The sequence below is a fragment of the Sus scrofa genome, chromosome 15, assembly GCF_000003025.6.
Source record: "Sus scrofa isolate TJ Tabasco breed Duroc chromosome 15, Sscrofa11.1, whole genome shotgun sequence".
Lineage (NCBI taxonomy): Eukaryota > Metazoa > Chordata > Mammalia > Artiodactyla > Suidae > Sus > Sus scrofa.
In genome coordinates, this window is record NC_010457.5 from 32,131,144 (window position 1) to 32,155,913 (window position 24,770).

At 47.0% G+C, this 24,770-nt stretch overlaps 1 protein-coding gene across 1 annotated transcript in view; it reads left to right on the plus strand.

Annotated features, from left to right (window-relative positions):
* Nucleotides 1-24,770, plus strand: part of CYFIP1 (cytoplasmic FMR1 interacting protein 1) — a 110,665-nt gene that overhangs the window by 66,713 nt on the left and 19,182 nt on the right. The window contains 17 exon segments of the mRNA XM_021075607.1: nt 465-590; nt 2,641-2,671; nt 2,674-2,806; nt 4,640-4,713; nt 4,716-4,804; nt 5,567-5,615; nt 5,618-5,668; nt 5,671-5,712; nt 7,294-7,380; nt 7,383-7,449; nt 8,972-9,015; nt 9,018-9,067; nt 10,958-11,034; nt 11,143-11,251; nt 12,578-12,697; nt 14,805-15,004; nt 22,312-22,399. Of these exon segments, the coding sequence (XP_020931266.1) occupies nt 465-590; nt 2,641-2,671; nt 2,674-2,806; nt 4,640-4,713; nt 4,716-4,804; nt 5,567-5,615; nt 5,618-5,668; nt 5,671-5,712; nt 7,294-7,380; nt 7,383-7,449; nt 8,972-9,015; nt 9,018-9,067; nt 10,958-11,034; nt 11,143-11,251; nt 12,578-12,697; nt 14,805-15,004; nt 22,312-22,399 (1,437 nt within the window).

Below are 24,770 nucleotides of genomic sequence, written 5' to 3' on the forward strand. Positions count from 1 at the left end.
TGTGCAGACAAGGATTATTATTTCTGGTTGGATTCCTGATCATATGAAAGGCTAATTCTTTTTAAAATGGTGGTGATGAAATGCTTATAGTCTTAGATAATCCACACAAACTATCCAGGCTGTTTTACCTGAGGCATTCCCTAAATTTCTGATACTTTATTTAAACCTGAAGTCTTGTGGCCAGAATGTTTTGCAGTTTTATGGAAAGAGATTGTGTGTGCATGCGTTTAAGTGTGTGTATGCATATGGTGTGTGTGTGTGCATGTGTAGTGGGTGTCTGTATGCATACATAGGGTGTATGTGTATGTGTGTGTGCTCCAGCACACATGACTGTGTGTGACTCTCAGACTCAATGAACAGTAGGAGGCGGACCTTTGGTGGCTCTGGCAATGGCCCTGTGAGGTGGACTAGCAGTTAAGCATTTTGTATTCAGTGTGACCGTCTCTCCTTTTTGACCACACCAGTACTCATGGAAACTTGTGCACCCAACGGACAAGTACTCCAACAAGGACTGCCCCGACAATGCTGAGGAGTATGAGCGGGCCACCCGCTACAACTACACCAGTGAGGAGAAGTTTGCCCTGGTGGAGGTGCGGTTTGTATGCTTTCTCTTCCTCCTTGGACTCTAGCCTCAAACTGTCTCCCCTTTGCAAAGCCAAAACAAAAACATGAATGAACTGCTTATTTTCTGTGATTGTGTCGGTGGAGGGCGGCCCTTGGCACCTGTTGCAGTTGTCAAAATAGAGAGTGAAATAGGTTGTGGGTTCCTGGTCTGCAGGGACACTCCCCTGCACAGATCAGGTTCATTCTAAGTGAGAGCCTGGGAGCCGCAGCAGCTTCTTGCTGGCACACGCAAGAAGAGCAAGCCAGGACCTGGGTCTGAGGCAGGGAGCCCCTCTGGCAGCTCTTCACTCTCACATGTTAACTGTGGTTCCCCCAGCTCTGCCCTTCAGGACCCTTCTGAGGGACAGTTCTTTATTTCTATGCCATACAATTTTTTGTTTGTATTTTTTTCTTTTCTTTTTCTTTTTTTGCTTTTAGGGCTGCACTTGTGGCATATGGAAGTTCCCAGGCTAAGGGTCCAACTGGAGCTGTAGCTGCCGGCCTACACCACAGCCATAGCAATGCCAGATCTGAGCCGAATCTGCGACCTACACCATAGCTCACTGGAACACTGGATCCTTCCACCCACTGATCGAGGCCAGGGCCAAACTTGCACCTCATCCTTGTGGTTACCGGTTGGATTTGTTTCTGCTTGTGCCACTATGCAAACTCCTTTTTTTTTCTTTTATGTAAGTTCCCAGGCTAGAGGTTGAAATGGAGGTGCAGCTGCCATCCTGCACTGCAGCTTGCAGCAACACTGGATCCTCAACCCTCTGAGTGAGGTCAGGGATTGAACCTGCAGGCTCATGGATGCTAGTTGGGTTCTTAACCCACTGAGCCACAATAAGAGCTCTTTTTTTTTGGTAGTTCTAAGTTTTCTGCCTTCGGAAGTTTTTGCATGTCCCAAGGTCATGAAGTTAGTCTCCTACATTGCTTTCTGGATATTTTTTATTCCGCCTTTCACATTTATATGCCCCCACCAATCCTCCCACCTATTCTACCTGCCACCTCTGTTGTGAGTCAGGTGATCAAACCTGGGCGGGAGCGTTTGTGCTCATGTTCTAATCCATATGTCAGTCTTTCTTTCCTAACACCCCTCTTAGTTACAACAGTTAATTGTGTGTCTGGTAAAGCAAGTCCTTCTATCCTCAAGTCCTCAGCTATTGTCCTTTGTATTATTATTATTATTATTATTTGTCTTTTTAGGGCCACACCTGCAGCATATGGAAGTTCCCAGGCTAGGGGTCGAATCAGAGCTGAAGCCACCAGCCTACACCATAGCCACAGCAACACCAGATCTGAGCCAAATCTATACCACAGCTCACGGCAACACCGGATCCTTAATGTACTGAGTGGGGCCAAAATCAAACCCACATCCTCATGGGGACTACCCTCTGAGTCACAATGGGAACTCCAGAATTTTTGCTTTTTTAAATAGAAGTTTCTCCCTCTTTTTTTCCTCATTAGAAAAGCAACCCAGATTCATCATATATATATCCCCCAAACAAGCAGAGAAAACACGCATGTGAAATGAGGACAGTATCTTGTCTCTGATGCCATCACAGAAAAGAACTTTAAGCAGTTCGGTGCATTTTTCTTCTGGCCTTTTTATGCATACTAGTTCACTGTGCCATTATTGTTTAACAGATGGGATTTGGGCTACAAACTTGTAACTTTTTTCTTTTCCAGATAATAACAAATTTGCTTTTCCTGCATCTTTTTCTTTCTTTCTTTCTTTTTTTCATTGTTGGAAGTCTTCTGTGTCGTGTACCCTAATGGATTCAGAAGTGTTTTGAGTCCATTACCAAATGCCTCTGTTGGCTTCAGGCCAAGGATATCATCCTTGCCCTCAAGGCGCTTGTGGTCTGATGGGGTCAGACCAAGAACAGGGACAGCTGCAGGTGCAGGTACAGAGCAGTGAGACCGGAGGCCAGAGAGAGGCCCCATGCTCAGGGGAGGCAACTCCTGGTGTGTGTCAAGCCCGTGGAACTCATATGTCACCCTCCAGCACACTGAAGGTCATGTGTCCCCCTTCAGGTGATTGCCATGATCAAAGGCTTGCAGGTCCTGATGGCAGGATGGAGAGCGTGTTCAACCATGCCATCCGCCACACCGTCTACGCTGCACTGCAGGACTTCTCCCAGGTCACCCTCAGGGAGCCGCTCAGGCAAGCCATCAAGAAGAAGAAGAACGTTATCCAGAGGTCAGTCCTGTTGCACACACCTCTCCACACAGACTTGTCTAGAACTGAAAGACCAGCTTAGATTTGAACAGCTGTAGGTTAAATTTTCATTAACATGCTCAGTGCATTATATTCAACCTCTAGGCACTCCTTTGGTGAATTCCTCAGTGGGTCCAATTATTCTCCTGAACAACCCACGATAAGTCAACTATAGAGAATCTAAGCAATCAAGAGACCCATGGACAGGGTGTGTTTATCCAGGGCCTGGGAGAATCTCAGAATCCATCTGACAGTTCTGCTCACCAGGCCTGTAGGGACAGACGGCCAGCATTTCATCTGCCAGCTCAGTGTGTTTCTTTAGTAATTTTGTTTCTGTTCTTTTTGGCTTATACTACAAATTGGTTGAAAACTACATACATGTTGCTGAGCTCTTGCAGCAATCTTGAGCTAATTTTTTTCTTTTTCTTTTTAGTCTTTTCTCTTTTTAGGGCTGCACCTGCGGCCAATTGCGGGTCCCAGGCTAGGGTCCAATCAGACTGTAGCCACCAGCCTACACCACAGCCACCAGCCTACACCACAGCCACAGCAACTTGGGTCTGAGCCAAGTCTTTCACTTACACCACAGCTCAGGGCAATGCCAGATCCTAACCCACTGAGCGAGTCCAGGGATTGAACCGACTCCTCATGGATGCCAGTCGGGTTTGAGAACTGCTGAGCCACAAAGGGAGCTCCTAATTTTCTATTATAATGTTTAGCCTTTTAGATAAAGTTGTCTTTTGGAGACATTATGTAAAATGAAACTCCCAGGGCTCACATGTGTATTGATTTCATTTGTCCCTGTATGGTTGACATAACTGTCATCTGGAATGATACAGCTTTAGCATTAATAAGTCCTATACTGTGAAGCATTCCAGTTTTGGTCCTCTCACCTGGAGAGCTGGGTGGAGGCGTTTGTGTTTTCAGTAGTGCCTCAGTTCTGCTCATGCTTGCTGTGGTGAGCCTCACTACGTAGGAAATACACAGTGTAGTCTAAGAGTAACTCTGGGTTTAGCTAGAACGTTCCTGAGAGGTGATCAGGATGGGTGTGTCAGTGCGTCTGCTCCGATGGTGGCCCCTTGGGAACTTTGCACAGAGGAGTGTTAGTGGGAATGAGGGCATGTTCCAAATGAGTTCAGGACACAGACTTAGTCCCAAGGTTGCGTTGGTGAGTTCATGTTCAAGTTAGAAAATGAGATCAGTCACAGGGAGGTTGATTGCAGCTCTGGGTGGATGTTTGAGGTCTGTCCTCTTGCTGCGCTTAGCATGACTCAATGTTTAGGAAATAAAACATTACTTCTGGCTTACTGAAGCAAACTCAACTACATTAGATCTTCCGGGGCTGGTAATATCCCCAGAAAACGATCGATTTAAAAAATTTTTTTTTGTTTTGTTTTGTTGTTGCTATTTCTTGGGCCGCACCCACGGCATATGGAAGTTCCCAGGCCAGGGGTCAAATTGGAGCTGTAGCCACCGGCCTATTCCAGAGCCACAGCAACGCGGGATCCGAGCCGCATCTGCAACCTACACCACAGCTCACGGCAACGCCGGATCTTTAACCCACTGAGCAAGGGCAGGATCGAACCCGCAACCTCATGGTTCCTAGTCGGATTCGTTACCACTGCGCCACAACGGAACTCCGATTTTAAAAAATTTTTAAATTTCTTATTGAATGGGTCCATTACCACCCCCTATCCCGCTGCCCCCAGAGGAATTCATGTGTAAGAGTTGACTGTGTGTAGGTGAGGAGATTCTGTGATTGTAAACGTGCTGAGGGTGTCAGCACTGTGTCTACCTTGACAACTTGTGGTGGTTTAGTGTCCTGCAGGCCATCAGGAAGACCGTGTGACTGGAGACAGGCACGAACCTTCAATGACCCTGCCTTCGGGGTGAAGACCCCAAGGTGGCTTCGACATTAAAGTGCCTCGGCGCGCCGTGGGACCCTCTAGCACCCAGTCTCCTCCCTCGCTCCCGCTTCCTGCTGTTCCCCTGAGTGGGCTGCTTGAGTTGGGGATGGAAAGGGGGTCGGGAGAGAAATGACCTCACCGCTGTCTGCTTGGCAGGTCAATGCTGCCTCTGTCTTTCTGCTCCTTATTTCCACCCAAATGAATCGGGATATACACACTTAGCAGTTCTCAGGTTTGGTCATTGCACGCAGAACCTAATTTGACTGCATCAAGTCCCGTACCCGAAATGTGGGTAAAAGTCCACGTGTCTGTATTTATGCTGTGTTTCTTGGTGGGTGTTTAATGTATGTTTGTAATTTTTATGTTGGGTCTAAAAATCATCCTTTCTAAAGATAAAATTGGGGGGATTTAAAAACATAGTTTCGGTCTGTCCTGCTTTTCCCTCTCCTGGCACGTTCACCCCCTCCTGCCTCTCAGGCACATTTCCCCTGACCCTCATACCTGATTAATATGCCTCTGCTTTTCGCCTCCTGTTTGGGACTTTGGCCTCTTATTCATCACCTCTGCGTTGGGGCTTTACAATTTCTTCTGCCAGCCTCGCAGGGAATTCCAGCAGAGCGTGCTTATGGCATTGTGTGAAGCCTCTGGGGTACCTGTGGGAGGCCTTGCTGCTCGGGAGAGGTGGGTGGGGGCGGGCGCGGGGGGGGGCGGGAGCAGGGGGAAATGTCTGTCTGTCCAGTCTGCGCAGGCGCCCCACCGCGCCCATGCGCATGCGCGTCGCCGCTCTGTGCCGCGCGTGACTAACGCTGTCTCCGCTTTCCCGTCTGTCCGTGTCTAGCTCTACCTGGTGCGCACCATGGCGGAGTCCTTGAGCTCTGCCGAGCTGCTCAGCAGCTCAAGTCTTTGGGCGCGGAAAGGCTCTTGCATGTGGTTAACGCGTTTTGAGGCAGTCCTACACCTATCCGCCTCTTTTAACCTTTGGTGGTAAGACATTGTTTGTTTTTCCTGTTGACATTTATGGCACAAGGTGAACTGCTCTGCTCCACGTTCTTTGTCCCCAGCAGCAGCGACTTGGCCGTGCGGACGGGCGCGCCCAGTGAGGACCGGCGTGGTGTCCAGCAGAGCAGCCCCCCTCGTAGTTGATAAGCGCTTGTCGTAACTAAGTGCCATGTGTATTTTCTCCCCCGCAAATGTCTCCTGGATAATGCAGCTTTACATGGTGAGAACATGCTAGAGTCCCTCATTGCGACAAAGTGTTCCAAGAAAACCCTGAGGAGTAGCTGAGGGCCACCATATTGGACATTGAAAAATTTCATCGCGAGTCATTCTTCTACACCCACTTATAAATTCAGTGGTAAGAGCTACTGCTGACCAGCGTCCACCAGCAGTCTAACACCACTAACACCGTCTAGATGCTTCTGCCTGTCTGACCGCTCTGCTGTGGTCCCTTCACACACCCGGCCGTGACACATGTTAACCTCGTGGCCTTTCCTCGCCTGTCGCTTCTAATGCATCCGGCTTGGAGCTCCCTCCATGTGGCTGGCCCTTAGGTGAATGAGGCCTGTGGGGCTGGGACTGGCCCAAACCGGAGCAAGTCTTTGTAACCTCTCTGGGTCAGCAACAGCCAATATAACTGTCACTAGTTCCAGACCCAGGCAGTGATGATATCAGAAACTGCCCCCCTGCCTGTGATGTGGGGAAGGTGGCAGGTGACCTGACATGAGCAGCCTGTCCTGGGATGACTGGGCTTGTCATCACGGACCTGTCTACATTTATTACCGTGCTGTAGCTATTCAGGACAGGAGGCCTCTATTTTGGCTGCCTTGTGCTGCCGTTTTAGAGTAATAGTGAAGTTTTGTTTTTCACTTCATAAAAGGATTGAAATGTTCTTTTTCAGTCTGTCTATTTTGCATCAGACAGCTCTGCACCATGTATGCATGTAGTGCTACATTCTGCATCCAAAGTAAATAAAGTAATCCCATTTTATTTTTCCTTTTATAAAATGGGCGTTTTTTGGAGTTCCCGTTGTGGTGCAGCGGAAACAAATTTGACTAGGAACCGTGAGGTTGCAGGTTCGATCCCTGGCCTCACTCAGTGGGTTAAGGATCCAGCATTGCCTTGAGCTGTGGTGTAGGTTTGCAGTTGCAGCTCCATTGCTGTGGATGTGGCGCAGGCTGGCAGTTACAGCTCTGATTTGACCCCTGGCTTGGGAAGCTCCATGTGCTTCAAGTGCGGCCCTAAAAAGCAAAAAAAAAAAAAAAAAAAAAGACATTTTTTTTTTTCTCCAGTCCCACCAGAAGGCCCATGGTGTGATGAGGTCTTGATGGTGGCGGTGGTGTCCATGCTGGGCCTGTGAGGCTGGACACTGACTCTGTGAGCGAGAATGAGTACATCCAGTGGCTTTGTCTGTGGCACACTGTGTGCAAGGCCCGTGCGACCCCCTCCTCTCTCACATCTACTCCCTGGGGCTCAGGGCTGAGAGCCTGACGCGCACCCCCTTGCATCACCCCCCAAGGAGTCTTAGGCTTGCAGATGAGTAACGTGGTATCATTCGAATTTCTCAAGAGACGCTCCAGCAGTGCTGTGACCTTTCACAGTTGTGGTTCCGAGAGTTCTTCCTGGAGCTGACCATGGGTAGAAGGATCCAGTTCCCATTGAGATGTCCATGCCCTGGATCCTGACAGACCATATCCTGGAGACCAAGGAGGCATCGATGATGGAGTGAGCATCTGGAGGCCTGTCCCAGCCTCTGTCCCTGGTGATCGAAGCCCTTGGTGGTTTGGAAACTGGGAGGTGGGGGAAGGGCTGACTCTTCTCAGTACTTCCTTTGAAGTCATAATTCTTGGGGTGAGACATTGGAGATCAATACAAGGAACAGGTGAATTGGCTTCAGACTAAAATGGGAACTAATGCAGTGGAACTAATTAAGTCTGCTGTGTCCAGGTGCTGGTGAGGCCTGGGAACTCAGCAAGGGGAGAGGTGGCCTAGCCTCTCTTGTTTCGTGGCCTCTGACCCAGATGGATTTGGGGAGGAAATGTTCACTGAACATCTTTGTTTAGAGTTGGGGCTCAGTGTCAAAGCATAGCCAGGGGAGCAAGGTTAGAGACTTTGAAAACATGAAACTTGGAGTTCCCATTGTGACTCAGCAGAAATGAACCCAGCTAGTATCCATGAGGACATGGGTTTGATCCCTGGCCTCTCTCAGTGGGTTAAGGATCTGGTGTTGCCATGAGCTGCGGTGTAGGTTGCAGACGTGGTTTGGATCCTGTATTGCCATGGCCGTGGTGTAGACTGGCAGCCACAGCTCCAGTTCAACTCCTAGCCTGGGAACTTCCATATGCTGCAGGTATGGCCCTAAAAAAAAAGACAAAAATTCCGTGAAGATATGACGCTTACAGAGGGAAGGTAATAAAAAAGGGTGTTGTATGCTGACCAGATTTGCAGCCCCACCCAGGCAGGTCACCTCCACCTTCCTTGCTATGCAGGTTAGGAGGTGGGCCACGTTCCTTTTTGTCGACTGTGATGTCTGTTGCACAGCGTTAGAGGCCTTCACTAGCTAGTGTCTTGCTCTGGGGCCTCGCTGGGCCTGCTGCTCTCAAGTCCTCAGAGGACCTTACTTCTGGAGACCACTGGCCACCACTTTTTTCCAGGGATCGAGGGCTTTTGGCCACACTGAACATGTTCATGGGCTGGCTTCATGTTTTTTTTTTTTTAAGTCAGATAGTTCTTAAAAATAAGAAAATGGAGTTCTTGTTGTGGCTCAGTGGTAATGAAGCTGACTAGAATCCATGAGGAACGGATTTGATCCCTGGCCTCGTCAGTTGGTTAAGGATCCTGTGTTGCCATGAGCTGTGGTTAGGTCACACACTCAACTTGGATCCCACGTTGTGGTGGCTGTGGTGTTGACCACCAGCTATAGTTCCAGTTCCACCCTAGCCTGGGAACTTACGTATGCCCAGGTTTGGCCTAAAGAGACCTAAAAAAAGGTGTTGCACATTGGGGTGAAATCTTTGAAACATGATAAGTGAAAAGATATAGTTTCAGGAGGCCCTCGGGACCCTGGATGCCCTGGGTGAGGCTGAGCCAAGCGTGTCCTACTGAGGGTCTGACCAGCCTGGTGGGGCTCTGCATCAGGGCCTCGAAGGAATGCAGTTTGGTGCTTGAAGTAAGAGATTGTTTTTCCTTGGGAGAGAGGAAAGAGGGCCTGGGTGTGGCTGGGCTAACTGCTACCCCCTCTCTGCAGGTACGTCCTCTACTCACTGGACCTGTACAATGATAGTGCCCACTACGCCTCACCAGGTTCAACAAGCAGTTTCTCTACGATGAAATCGAGGCAGAGGTGAGGGCCCGAGCACCTCTAATACGCTTCTTTAATTTCTTTTTTTCTGGGTATTGGAGGAAGCAAATTTTCTTTGTAACATAGGGACGTTTAAACAGTGGAATGAACGTTGAATGAAGATTTTGGGGTGAACCCTTTTATCCGCCCTTTTCTCGTGCATCACACATGATGGCTAGAGTCTTAAAACATCAGCTTTGGGTGATGTCTTTTTCATGTGACTGTGTGTCATAAGCTCTGCATATTGCTGCCTGTCTTCTGTCATGAACATAGTCTAGAGCAGGGGTGTGGTATAGAATAGATGCATTCAACCACCCTATTTTATTTCTCGTTTTAGCTTTTTATTTTTGCTTATTATAAATAATGCTTTAATGAATTTCTTTGCATGGAACTTTTTAGTTGTGTTAGATTCTTCTCTCTCTCTCTCTTCTTTTTTTAAGGGCTGCACCCATGGCATATGGAAGTTCCGAGGATGGAGGTCAAATTGGAGCTATAGCTGCTGGCCTATGCCACAGCCACAGCAACGCCGGATCTCCAACCCACTGAGCAAGGGCAGGGATCGAACTGGCATCCTTATAGATAATAGTCAGATTCATTTCTGCTGTGCCACAGTGGAAACTCCCTGTGTTAGATTATTCTTGAGGATAAATTTCTACAAGTGGAATTAAGTCTATGTACACACAGCTAAGGAGATACATCTTATTTTCTAGCTTAGGCTATAAGAGAATTTAACCTCAACAGATTGCACTGTCCAGCCATGTCTCACAGAGATCACAGGAAGTGCTTCTATAGGGGGATGGCATGGGCTTCCAGGTGAGACAGGATGAACCACAGGCAGAACCCATGGGTCCTGGGGCAGCTCTGCACTGACACAGGGTGTTCTTATCCTAGTTGGGGTAGGATAGGAGCTAGCCCCATCTCCAAGGGAGGATACAGTTTTGAGGGTGAAGTTACAGGGCTGTCTACCCTGACCAACCTTGGAGCCAGCAGAGGCCACAGAGAGTGGCTCCTGGACATACGCCTGGAGGCAGGAGCTGCCCCAGGGTGGGGACCCAAACGTAGTACACATAGTGAGTAGAGACTTTTTCATATTCCTGTCTTTAAGAGCATGGAACATTTCTCTCCATCAGTAGGGAAGGTTCTGACGTAATTTTCAGTGGGGGTGTGGTGGTCACTCCAGGTCACACTGAAATAGATTTAATCTGCTTTCATTGGACAGTAGTTTGTTTCTCTTTTCCCCTTAAGAGCCTTTTTGGTTGCCTTAACAAAGGGTTGGGATTTTTTTTATTTTTTAGATTTTTAAATTTTACATCCCCAGAACTTATTTGTTTTATAACTGGAAGTTTGTACCTTTTGCCCACCTTCACCCATTTCTTCACATCTGGCAACTATCAGTCTGTCCTTTGTATTTATGAGATATTCTTTCTTTTTTTCAGATTCCACATATCGGTGAAATCATGCAGTATTTGTCTTTCTTTGTCTGACTTACTCCACTTAGCATAGTAGCCTCAGAGCCCCTCTATATTGTCAAAAATGGCAGGGTTTCTTCTCTTTTATGGCTGAGAATATTCTATTTTATAGAATATTCTAAAATCTAAAATATAGGTGTGTGTGTATGTGTGTATACACGCATACCACATCTTTATCCATTCATCCATCAGTGGACACTTAGGTTGTTTCCATGTCTTGACTATTGTGAATAGTGCTGCAGTGGACATACTGGGATACAGATAGCATTTTGACTTTGTTTTCATTTCCTTCTGATAAATACCTAGAAGTGGAATTGCTAGATCAAGGTTTTTTTTTTTTTTTTTTTTTTTTTTTTTTTAAAGTTGTGTTATTTGCTCTTGATTTAGGGAAGCAAAATTTAATGCATGCTTTCTTTTTTTTCAGGTGAATCTATGCTTTGACCAATTTGTTTATAAGCTGGCAGACCAGATATTTGCGTATTATAAGGTTATGGCGGGAAGGTGAGCATGTGGTTTATAACTTGGGTACAGAATCTTGGGCTGCTTGATCTGACATTTCCATTATAATTCACAGCACATGAGAAATGCCCTCTCTTCTTTCCTTGCTAGTTTGCTTCTTGATAAACGGTTACGATCAGAGTGCAAGAATCAGGGAGCAACAATCCACCTCCCTCCATCTAACCGCTATGAAACGCTGCTCAAGCAGAGGCACGTGCAGGTGAGCCAGGTCTCCCCTGGGTGTGGTGAGGCCTGGAGCCAACCAGGTAAAGAGTGCGGTTTTCTTGGAGCACCCCGGGTTATTAATAGACGTCAGTGTGTTACATGGCTGTGAGAACATCCTTGTAAAGAGAGCAGTTTCAGAGTTCCTGTTGTGACGCAGCAGAAACAAATTTGTCTAGTAACCATGAGGTGGCAGATTTGATCCCTGGCCTCACTCACTGGGTTAGGGATCCAGTATTGCTGTGGCTGTGGTGTAGGCTGACAGCTGTAGCTCCAATTTGACCCCAAGCCTGGGAACCTCCATATGCTTCGGGTGTGGCCCTAAAAAGCAAAAAAAAAAGAGCAGTTTCTCTTGGATATCCTGACACTTGAAGGAGGCCTGGCCTAAACGCAGCTCCTCTCCAGGAGCCCAAAAGCCAGGCTTAAGAGAAGATGCAGATGCTGGTCAGATCAGCGTGAGGGGAGGAGCTTTTTTGTTTACAGGCACAAAGAGTACAAATAGAGTGCTTGCTTTTTTGTTTCTTCAAAAATAATATATATACATCACCACAAGTTAGGAAAATACAGAAAACTATAGGAAAATTTCCATGTAATTCTGTCCATCTACAGATAACCACTATTCACATTTTTGAACATTTTCACCAACGTCTTGTCTGTATTTTTATGTTATTGAAGTGATGCTGAGGTGCACACATGCTGTTAGGACTCTGCAATAGAGATGGAATGGTTTTCTTTTTCTCATCCTTGTGACACTGTGGGGGTGAGGCATGCAGAGGCCACTCTCTGTTCTGAGGTGGCCCCAAACCTGTTATTGGGGCTGCGCTATCTGCCAGACCCAGGTTCTTCCAGGACTCTGGAGAGACTTGGAGTTTCTATCCATGAAGTAAGTGTAAATTCACTTGCAGAGGATACTACGCAAGTTCTTTACAGTTTTGACTTGCAGAGTTTCAGCTCTAGCAAAGTAGGGGATATGATCATAGTTTCCTATGATTTTTTTTTTTCTGTCTTTATTTTTTTTTTTTAGGGCTGCAGCTGTGGCACATGGAAGTTCCCAGGCCAGGAGTCAAATCAGAGCTGCAGCTGCCGGCCTACACCACAGCCACAGCAATACTGGATCCCTAACCCAGTGAGTGAGGCCAGGGATCAAATCTGTATCCTCATGGATACTAATTGGGTTTGTTACTGCCGAGCCAGGACAGGAACGCCCATCATTTGATTTTTGTATCTTTTGGAATCAGTTTCTGAGGATGGATATGTACTTGCTTATTTGGGTTTGTTGTTGTTGTTGTTGTTATTGTTAACACTTTCCACCCTCTGTGCCCAGCTCCTGGGCAGGTCCATAGACCTCAATCGTCTGATTACCCAGCGCGTCTCAGCCGCCATGTACAAGTCCCTGGAACTGGCAATTGGGCGATTCGAGAGTGAAGATCTGACGTCAATAGTCGTAAGTGCTCTCTCCTTTCTCAAGCTCAAGCTTGGTTTTAGGGAGGCTGGTTGCCAGGATTGGAGCTACTTCCCCTTTTGTCCTTATTGACACATGGACCTGATGGTAGGTTCAGTTTTTGCCTAGAGATCCAAAGATACGCACTCATGGAGCGGGGTCTGTCCCGGGCATCTTCTTTGAGCACCTGCTCTTAGTATTCACAATTCTGAATTCACTTCAGAAACAAAGGATTACACTGAACTATGACAAAAGATCTGGCAAAAGAACGAAAGGAGGAAAAAATTAAAAAGAAGTGAAGACAGACAAAAGAGATTTGCGAGAAAATCATGTAGAAGATGAACAGTGAGGATCAAACATACATATCATGAAAACCCCTGAGGGCGAAAACCAAAGCCACAAATTGGAACAGATATCAATTTCTGTTTATCCTGGTGAAGTAGTATTTCAAGAAAAACCAATGAAGTAAAAAATGCAGTATAAATATATTCATCATGTGCCTGGGAAAACTGACCCAAAGTGGCCACACCAAGGAACACGTGTGTAAGTGTTGGACTTTCAAGGGAAAGGAAAAGTCCTCTCGGGGTGTCTGAGCAGAGTGATCAGGGAAAGAAAATCCTATTGTCCTCAGACCTTTGCTGGCAGGAAAGAAAGTGAGAATTACCGAAATTCTGTTGTGCCAAATCTATCTTCCAAGAATAACAGATGCAGGCACTTGGTGACAGACTTGTGAGAACTCCAGGAAGATGTTTGTTCTTAGAGAAGCTGCTGGATGGGATGGGGGGTGTGTGTCCTGGGCCCACTTCTGGGCAGGGCATCTTCATGGGGCTGAGAGTGCTCCTTGGCCCTTTCTCAGAATCCAGGCTGTCTCAGGATGCAGAGCTCACAGTGGCCCTTCCTGCAGCCTGGCTTGATCCAAGCCATGGTGTCTTCATTGTCCTTGGTTTTACATGATTTGGATTAAAATCATTGGTTGAGGCTTTGACTTAGACTGGTCCTGCCCTTAAAGAAATTTGCTTGTTGAAATAGAAATTTATGTGTTGTCATAATAGCGAAGGAAAATGAGGAGTTCCCTCTCGGCTTGGTAGTTAAGGATCTGACTTTGTCACTGGTGCGGCTTGGTTTGATCCTTGGCCCAGGAACTTCCACATGCTGCAGGCACAGTAAACAAACAAATACACACATTTTTTGGGGGGGGGCTTTTTCTAGGGCTACTCTCGCGGCATATGGAGGGTCCCAGGCTAGGGGTCTAATCAGAGCTGTAGCCATCAGCATACGCCACAGCCACAGCAATGATGGATCATAGCCACTTCTTCGACCTACACCACAGCTCACGGCAACTGCCAGATCCCCAACCTGCTGAGCGAGGCCAGGGATCGAACCCGCAACCTCATGGCTCCTAGTCAGATTTGTTAACCACTGAGCCACGACGGGAACTCCACACACATTTTTTAAGATAGAAAAGGAAGAAGAAATAGGGGGCATTAATTTCAGTAGTCTATTTTATTTAACCCAACATGTCCAAAATTTAACAGTTCCATATAGAATCGTTATAAAAACCTTATTGACGTGGGCCTCTTACATTCTTTGCTTTCATATTCGGTTTCTGAGATCTGTGTATCTCATATGTACATCGCATCTCAGTTCATTGTGTATGACTGGTGGCTGCTGCAGGGGATAGTGCAGACCTGGAGCGGGGTTTGTGAAGACTGTGAAAGCCCAGAGGGCCATCTCTGAACATGCTTGCCGGCCCTGCTGCACAGCTGTGCTTTTGAATGACTTTAGTTAGGAAAGCCCGACTTGAGCACCCACAGCCAGTGGTAGAGAATGGCCCGATGGCCCTTTGGGGACAACCATGGAAAGGAGGGGCATTTCAAGAGCATTGAAAGGATGTATTGAATTTAGGCGTGAGAAGCAAGCTCCCGTGGCCTGCTAGACACCCCCCCTTTTGTGCATTCTTGGCCTGACTCACTCACCTCAGTGTAGCCCCTCACCATTCACATCTTGTTTTGTCCCTACCCCTCTACCATGGTGCTGCCCACAGAGGGGATGGAGGCCGCCATGCCAGGCCAGATTCTGTCCTCACACCCCTGTCCCTTTGGTCCTGCAGGAGCTGGACGGCCTCTTGGAAATCAACCGCATGACCCACAAGCTGCTGAGCAGGTACCTGACTCTGGACAGCTTCGATGCCATGTTCCGGGAGGCCAACCACAACGTGTCGGCACCCTATGGGAGGATCACTCTCCACGTCTTCTGGGAGCTCAACTACGACTTCCTGCCCAACTACTGCTACAATGGCTCCACCAATCGGTGAGCATCCTGCCTCACGGATGTCCCTGCCAGTGGGCGTCTAAACAGGATGGTTTCCATGTCCAGGATACTGAGGCCCCTCCTGTCTCCTCCATGTGCAAGTGCAGCCCTGGGCCAGCCCTTGGACGTATGGTCATGGCTTTCCTGTGCAGACCGTGTGGTGGGGCAAGGGTTCCTGTCCAGGGTACTCCCTGGGGCTCGGGGCTAAGTCTGTGGTGCATATGGACAGCCACCGGGTCTACAGTTTTACACCTTCAGGTCTGTTGATGCTGGAATGTGCTGATGATGCTTAATTGTCATGGTTCCATTCTGGGATGTTGGGGCTGCTGGTTAGCTACCATTTTACTTTGTTGAACAACACAAGTGGCCCACTGGGCGGGTGGCATGGCTGATGGCTACAGTGTCCCGTGGCCCAGCCTCTGGTCCTGGGATGGCCTTGTGTCAGCTCCCACTCTGGCAGCCATCTGCCTGAAGGTTGTCCTGTCTGCACTGACCTCCTGCTCTGTGTCAGCATGAGCCAGGGACACATGAGTGTGTGTGTACATGAGAGCGGAAACGTGGGTGTGTGAGGGTGAGTATGAATGAGAGTGGGTGTGAGAGAGTATGTATGTGAGCGTTATGCCCACTCTTGAAAATTAAGTGTCTTTTGCTTTTATTTCACATCACTGGTGCATCTGAACCCTGCTATGTGTTAGCTTAATCACTACTGACTTTTAGGCTTAGATTTGTGTGGCTTGATCCAGGGGTGCTGAGCTTTGACTTCGAGGGCAGAAGGGAAGCCCTCTTGATCATACCTGCTGTGGCCATCATCTCTTTGGGACCCCAGGGTTGGTTCTCTTGCTGGGAGGCAGGCCTGTCCCCGCGCATGGTGCAGTCAGGGCCGTGGCCTCTGCTCTGGCCCCAGGCTGCTGTGTCTGTGAGAGCCGCAGAGGGAGAAGCCCTACTTGGCTTCCTTGGGTTTGGGGCCCCTGTGCCTGGCTGGGCACGATCCCCTGGAACCAAAGGATTCATCCCTGTAAACTCCCTTCTAAAGGCCCCCTTTCTTGAAACAGGTGATTTTTGAATTCACACGAAAAAATTTTATTGCACAGGTAATGCATCGATTATGTAGAAAAGCTAGAAGTCATGTGTATGTGTGTTTTGGGGGAAAACGATTAAATCCCTCAAGATTTTTCTTATAAAAAGGTCTGTCTTTAGAGTTTTTACCATATAGTCAAATATACATGTGTATTTTTTATTTGCAGAAATGGATGTTATTAGGCATACTGTTATATATACACATTCTTTTTTGCTGGGGATCGAACCCACATCCCAAGATGCTGCCTATCCTGATCCCGTTGTGCCACAGCGAGAGCTCCAAATACACATTCTTTTCCCACCTGATATATTGTAAGGTGGGGCATTCTGTTTTTTTTTTTTTTCCTCCTTTTTTTGCTTTTGAGGACTGCACTCTGGAGGTTCTCAGGCTAGGGGTCCAATCGGAGCTACAGCTGCCGGCCTATGCCACAGCCACAGCAATGCTAGATCCGAGCCACATCTGTGACCTACGTCACAGCTCATGGTGACACCCAGTCCTTAACCCACTGAGCGAGGCCAGGGATCAAACCTGCAACCTCATGGTTCCTAGTTTCATTCATTTCTGCTGTGCCACAACAGGAACTCCCTGGCATTCTGTTTTAATGAGGGTACTTGTGCTTCTGAAAGTCTGTTTAAGTCGTGGCCAGTGTTTACAAGATTTTCTTTGTTTTGCTTAATCCGTTTGGAATCTTTGGAATTAATTTCTGTTACATCTCATAAATCATTTTTGCCTAGTGCTTAGAACTGGCATCTCCAAAGGTGAAATGCAACAGAACCCCACTATTGGCAAGTGGAGAAAACTTACAGTAAGGGGGTAGAATCAGGCAACACAGGGAGCTGTGATTCTTTTGTATTATTTTAGGTTGCATTTTTGATTAGCATCTTGTCACCCAGAGGTCTTGCAAAAGGAACAGTTGAAGCCGTTCTCTGGGCCTCCTCTGTGCTGGCCACACTGGATGCATATGGCACCTGCCCACATGCTCATCTTGGGGACAGCCCAGTGGGTTGGGAGCTCAGAAACAACAGAAGCTGGGTGGAAGGACTGCACAGGGAGGCCAGATGAGACATACCTGATGATGAAAATTCAGCATGTGCTGTAACCCTTCTGTTGAATCTCTGAAAAACACTCCAGAAACTCGGGTGATGAGTGTGGAGTTAGGGAAAGAGATCTAAGGCCCTGCCCACTGGGCTGCGCCCTCCTGGGTGCCCTCACCCTGTTGGGGCTAATGGTAGGAAACAGCCCACCATAGGGGCCTGGCAGGGGTCTCATCAGAGATTCGGGTCAGGAAGTTGGTGCCCCATGACCCAGCTGCCTTAGGAGGAGTGGACACCTCCAGACTGTATGGCTTGTAGGGCCTGGTAGAGCCAGCTGTCTCTGATGTAAAAGCTGACAGAGGTATCTCTACCCTTGGTGCCCTAACGTGGATGCCAGCCAGCAGAAGGCTGTCTTTGTTTGATCTCGTGTGTTCCCTGATGTCCGGGAGGTGCTGGGAGCCTGCCTGCCTGCCTGTGGAGCCCGCATGCAGCCCCAGGAGGCTGCTCTACCCCAGGCTTCTGGAGCCAGTGCTGCCCACAGCAGGCTTGGCAATTGCTTGGGAACCCGGGTTCACATGTGCTGGCAGGAGCCAATGTGAGGTAGCTTGGCATCCTCGGGCCCAGAAACCTGAGGTGCAGTTCAGAGGGAACCCTGGCTGCATGGATGCCATCTTCACCAGAGCAGCCGTGAAGGCTCCACCTTCTGTTAGTGTTGGCAAAGCCATTACTTCTGTCTTTTTAACAGCAGGTCTTCCAGTGGAACTCTTAAAAGATTCCCTGTCTGCAAAAGGCATTTTATTTTATTATTAAGATTTTTATTTTTTCTATTATAGTTGATTTAAAGTGTTCTGTCAATTTCTGCCGCACAACAAGGTTGACCCAGTCATACATATATATGTATACATTCTTTTTCTCACATAACCCTCCATCATGTTCCATCACAAGTGACTAGATAGATAGTTCCCTGTGCTATACAGCAGGATTGCGAAAGACATCTTACAATAGCATGTTGTGTATCTACTTTGCATATGGAAACCTGGGAAGACAGACCAAATTGTGGCACCCAGTATTTTAATTCCTCGCCTGAGGGTTTTCCAAAAGCTGCTTGCGGAAAACCAAAACTCCATTTGTTGCTTGGTGTATCTACTTATTCTCCTGCTTATTTCTTATTAATGATTTATGCCTAGTGACTCTCAGAGGTCACTTAGGTAGCCTGTGACTTAAATTTAACCTGTGCAGCTACTAATTGTAGCAGTGCAATAGCCGCGGAAGTAAGCCAGCAGTTGGGATCAGAGTCAGGCCTCTTTGGCTGGAAAACCACTGCACCCATCACTAGCCATCTCTTTTTGCGAGGTAGGGGAGTGCGGCATGCCGCGGCTTGATGTGGGATCCCAGCTCCCAGACCAGGGACTGAATGAACCCTGGTCAAGGAGGTGAAAGCACCCAGTCCTAACTATGAGGTACCAGGGAACTCCCCGTCACTGGCCATCTTCACGCCCATCCCTTGGTTAGGGTGGTGACGGCCAAGTTTCTCCACTGCCATGTTGCCGTTTTTCTGTTTGAAATTTATAAGTAATTTGCAGGGAGGTAATTTGAGACTTTAAATAAACCATTTCTTGTTAAAACTTGTTTTTTTTGTTTGTTTGTTTGTTTTTGTCTTTTGTCTTTTTGTTGTGTTGTTGTTGTTGTTGTTGTTGCTGTTTCTTGGGCCGCTCCCGCGGCATATGGAGGTTCCCAGGCTAGGGGTTGAATCGGAGCTGTAGCCACCGGCCTACGCCAGAGCCACAGCAACGAGGGATCCGAGCCGCGTCTGCAACCTACACCACAGCTCACGGCAACGCCGGATCATTAACCCACTGAGCAAGGGCAGGGACCGAACCCGAAACCTCATGGTTCCTAGTCGGATTCGTTAACCACTGCGCCACGACGGGAACTCCTAAAACTTGTTTTAACGTCTGTCGATTCTTACCTGAATCAGTTATCACCATGGAGTTTGAACTGTGGTGATTTTTGAACTTTTCTATTCCATCTATAGTTATTAATAAGTTATTGGCGTTGAGCTGTATGTGTTAGCATTTATTTATTTGTTTATATTAGGAAGGACTCAGTGGTTCTAATGAACGGTTATAATCTGTTATAGTCATGACTTGATTTCGAGGCTCAAATAGGTCTGTTTTGGCTGGTGGGAGTCCCTCCCTCTCTATTCTTAATGTGTACGTGGCTCTTCCCATGACTCAAGTTCTGTCCTATTTTCTGCACCACAGGAAGTTCCAGATTCATCTTGGAATTCTCCTGCTTGATCCCTGTAATCTGTGATTCTAGGAGGATTCCTTTTAATGGAGAATATTTTAAAATTAAGCCAAGTTCAGGAGTTCCCATTGTGGCTCAGTGGTTAACTAATCCGACTAGGAACCATGAGGTTGTGGGTTCGATCCCTGGCCTTGCTCAGTGGGTTGAGGATCCGGCGTTGCCATGAGCTGTGGTGTAGGTCACAGATGCGGCACCGATCCTGCGTTGCTGTGGCCTGGTGTAGGCCGGTGGCTACAGCTCCGATTCGACCCCGAGCCTGGGAACCTCCATATGCTGCAGGAGCAACCCTAGAAAAGGCAAAACGACAAAAAAAAAAAAAAAAAAAAAAAAATTTAAGCCAAGTTCAGGGGTTAGGAGGTATGCTCCCTGCTACTGGTATGTCTTTGTTTCTGACCCCTTTCAGTGGTCAGCGTTAGCAAGGACTTGCACGAGTGCTGGGTCAGGTTCCTGAGGCTGCTCTAGCAAGTGAGCACACTCTGGGGGGCTTAAAACAACAGAAGTGTATTGTCATGGTTTTGGAGGCAGGATCCCTAAACCAAGGGGTCAGCGGGCTGTGCTCCCTCTGAGGCTCCAGCTAGGGTCTTTGCCTGACTCTTCCCATCTCTGGTGTGGCCAGCACTCCTCAGCCTGCAGCCTCATTGCTCCATGCCCTGTCTCCCTGTCTCTTTCGGCATGAGGCATTTTCCTCGTGCATCTCTCCTCACTTCCTTTGAGAGAATGAGTCATTTTATGTTGGATTAAGGACCCACTTTGCTTCAGTATGAGTTTAACTAATTATGCCTGCAACAGTCCTCATTCTGAATAAGAGCACATCTGAGGTACTGGTTATTAAGACTAAAAGTTTTCTTTTGCAGGGACACAAACCCATAATGTTTACATGTGTGTCTACCTCTGTCCAGCTCTCTATACAATGAAACCATGAACTCACACTGCTGTCTTCAATTCCATTTCAGCAGCGCAGCTTCATTCCATTTCTGTAACTTCCCTCTATACTGAGAATTCTTGTTTCATCCTTCTTCATATATTTATCCATTTGCTCAGTTCTCAAACATGAAGAAAGTAGTTTCAGAATTACTTGTCCTTCCCACTGTGAAACACAAACTTACTGTAATTCAGTATTTTTTGTTTCCATTTTTTTTTTTTGTCTTTAGATTGAGAAATACATACAGTCAAAATGTGGTGTTTAGAAGTTATTTGGGATAATTGTGTAACAGGGTTTGGATTTACTCTCTTGCCTTAAACAAGGGGAAAACGGGAGAAGATTGATGAACCAACTGTTTTCTTTGGATGTTTCCTGGAGGGAAATGAAATTAAGGGTGTGAGCTGTGACTTCTCTGCTTCCTGCCTGCAGACGCTTTGGAGGTCTTGCTGGGTGGACACCGGAGAGCTGAGGCACTGGGGTTTACAGGGCAGAGTGGGAGAGGAGAGAGCTACTCAGGGAAACAGCTCCTGAAACCAACTAAGGGACCCTTTATTAGTCTTTGCTTGAATCTTAGACTGTGCGCTGGGTGGAGCTCCACAAGGCTGTGAGAACAGCTGCCAGGGAGCTGTAGGCAAAGTCATCCCCAGAGTTCCCCAGCACTAGGAGTCACTGAAGGCCTTGCCTGCAAGAATAGGGGAAGCTCACTGAACACCCAGGCATTCGATAGAACTGCCAGCAGGGCCTGTCTTAGTACCAGCCTTAGGGTAGTGCCTGCTTTACAACCTAGCAGATCATGAAAGGATCCAGCTGACTTGCAAGCAATTTAACCACCTGCCCACAAAAATTCGACACTCTTTAAAGGATAACGACAAAAGTCCAGCCATTCAGCAATAGTGTTTCTATGTAAATGTGCCCCGCACCACAGGCCACCGTCCTCCCCTTAGGTGCAAACATTGGTTTCATGAGCTGGTGGTGTTTTGACAGTCACACTCTTTTTTATTTATTACAGTGTAATATGTGTTAATCAAGTTCTTAGTATTTAATAATTAGTAAATCCATGAATTTTTTAAATTGTGCTTCTTAGGAAACATTTTATATGCCTCAATGAATCCTTCTGATTTGAAAATGTTAGCGGATTTTTTTTTTTTTTTGTCTTTTTAGGGCTGCGTATGGAAGTTCCCAGGCTAGGGGTCCAATTGGAGTTGTGACTGCTGGCTTACACCCCAGCCGTATAGCAATGCAGGATCCAAGCTGCGTCTGCAACCTACACTATAGCTCACGGCAACACTGGATCCTTAACCCACTGAATGAGGCCAGGGATAGAACCTGCATCCTCATGGATACTAGTCAAGTTCGTTTCTGCTGAGCCACTATGGGAACTCCGTTGTTAGCTGATTTTTGACATTTCTGCTTTAAGCTCCGAGTATTTGATTTTCAGTGGCTCCTAATCCGTTATGAAGCCACGGTCTCCTGGTTCTGCAAGTATGACTGTAGACTCACCTTCTCTTAGTGCATAACCAGTGCTCTGAGTGACCACATCGCTGCCTGCATCTGCCTTCCCACCCCGACCCTGTCATCATTGCTGTGTCCAGAGGCCCAGCAAGGCCTGAGTGCCTGGTCATCACCTCTTGTTAAAGGACAGAATTAGGCTTGAAATGGTTCTGATGCCAAGTTTGGAGACTGTGTTTATGTGCTTCAAGGTTGCTGTTCCCCCCTGCAGGTGTCCTCACTCAGTTCCTGAACTTTGGATTCATTTAACATATTTCAAAGAGTATTTAATAGTTCATTCCTAATATGGGTTTTTATGTCTAGAATTTTCCTGTATGATAATTATAACTGTTAATTGGGAGGAAGATTTAATTGATGAGTAATGGAAAAGTTCTGAATTTTAAAGAACTACCATTAAATTTTTGGTTTACTTTCTTTCTTTCTTTTTTTTTTTTTTTAAACCTTTCTTGTTTAGATTTGTTCGGACAGTATTACCATTTTCTCAAGAATTTCAAAGGGATAAACAGCCAAATGCACAACCCCAGTATTTGCATGGATCAAAGGTAGGTTCTTTTGTATCTGTATGATGATTATGATTATGATTTTTTTTTGTCTTTTTGCCATTTCTTGGGCCACTCCAGCTGTATATGGAGGTTCCCAGGCTAGGGGTCAAATCGGAGCTGTAGTCACCGGCCTACGCCAGAGCCACAGCAACTCTTGATCCGAGCCGTGTCTGTGACCCACACCACAGCAACGGCGGATCCTTAATCCACTGAGCAAGGGCAGGGATCGAATCCTCAACCTCATGGTTCCTAGTTGGATTTGTTAACTACTGAGCCGCAACGGGAACTCGTGTATTATGATTTTTAAGTTCACAGTGAGACGTAGTTGGTGTAGTTCGAATCAGTGTAGTTGCAGTAATTTAAATGTATCATGCCATGTGCAAAATGTTGGCAGACTTAAAGGTTTGAAAACATCAAGCCAAGAAAATGTGTGGAAGAGGCTTGGGAGCACACCTGTGATAGAGGATCAGGGTGGCTAATCAACTGTGACATCTTGAAGAGAGGTGCTGAGGTGGGAGGGAGCATGGGGAAAACAGCTTTCATCCGAAAACCACAGGTAAAGTGGGCCCATGATGCAAACCACAGGACACCCACCATCCTGTGAAATACGGCAAGTGTCCCAGCTGATGGTGGCTGGATGTGCGGCAGCAAGGGTATCACTAAGTGTTTTGTTAGTATTTAAAGTGCTTTTATAATTTAATAAGAAAAAGGCAAGCGCTCTGTAGTAAAATGGAGCCAGATACAATGAGCAGACCCTTCCCAAAAAAGTGAAGTAAAAAAATAAAAATAGATGGCAGAAAAACAAATGACAGCAGTAAGAATTATTTGGCCTGTCAGATTGGAAAAGTTTGGAGGAATGAAGTTGCCTTAAGTGTGGCTGCAGGAGTGCCCGTGGGACCGAATGGTTCCATGCAGCCTCTGCCAGTGTTCATCAGTATATAAAATGTTCTCACTTGTAGGAAGCCTGACTCCTAAGGAAATAAATCAGACAGGTACAAAGTAAGGCCTGTTATGGGGTTGATAATACAGTACATCATCATAAAAACCGTAGCGGTAAACTGACTGACCACCAAGAGCACTGGAACAAGTTATTGTCCAGTGGAATGCAGTGCTGTCATTGAAAATAAACACTAGATCTTACTAACAAGATCTTGGGGGCTGAGAAAAAGAAAACAATCCAACTCCAAACAAAGTTCCTGATTACAAAAAGATAAACCCAGAGGAAAGCATATTGAAACATTAAACAGTGGCTGTCTCTGGTGGACTGGTTTGAGACATGTTTTCCTTTTCTGAATTCTGTTGATGATGCATTTGTTCAAACTATCCTCGTTAGCTTTTTTTTTTTTTTTTTTTTTTTTTTTTTTTTTTTTGGCGCTCCCGGCATATGGGTTCCTAGGTCGAATCGGAGCTGTAGCACCAGCTACCACAGCCACAGCATGCGGATCCGAGCCGCGTCTGCACTACACCACAGCTCACGCAACCGATCGTCAACCATGAGAAGGCAGGACGAACCGCAACCTCATGTCTAGTCGATTCGTTAACCATGCGCACGACGGAATCCCTCGTTAGCTTTTTAAGCTGTTGCCTCTGTGGTTTCCACACGGCCAGCCTTATCTTTTGGCTCTTGATAATACCACCTCTCTGAGCGAACAGCCTCTTGAGTACATCACTGATGTTCTCTTTCCTGTAAAGTAAGTAAGATTGCCCCTACTTTTCAGTTGAAGACACACAGTGTCAAGAATGTTGGAGAACTCAGTGTGCATGATGAGATCTGGAGCCTCTGGGTTCTAGAGGAGGCCCCAGTCTCTGCTTCAGGCATGACAAGCAGTGTTTCTTGAATTGAGCTGCGAGGCTCCCCTCCTCTGAGTCTAAATGTTTCACAGTGCAGCATTTGTAGTTTTTCTCTCTCCAGAGGTGGTGCCTCTTCCCCTCCCTCTTGAGTAGTTACATTGCTCTGATTGTGTTGTCCCTGGGATGTGCTATGTAGAGGGTGAGTGAGGTCTCCAGGAAGCCGGACACTTGTTGAGGGGCCTGGCACCAGGTGTCATTGATCCCCAGGCCCCCAGCAAGTCAGGGTGTCTTTGGGAGTGAGTTTCCTCACTTGTAACATAAGGTTCTGTGATTTCACTTGTGCTTTGCATGCTTTTCAAGTGCTAGAACTTGTTACCAAGCAAAAACCTCACTTAGAATCCCAGCATTTAAAGCAGAGTTGGTAGCGGGGAGTGGGATGGACTGGGAGTCTGGGGTTAGTAGATGCAAACTATTGCATTTAGAGTGGATGGGCAATGAGATCCTGCTGTTTAGCACAGGGAACTATGTCCAGTCACTTGTGATGGAACATTGATGGAGGATAATGTGAGAAAAAGAATAT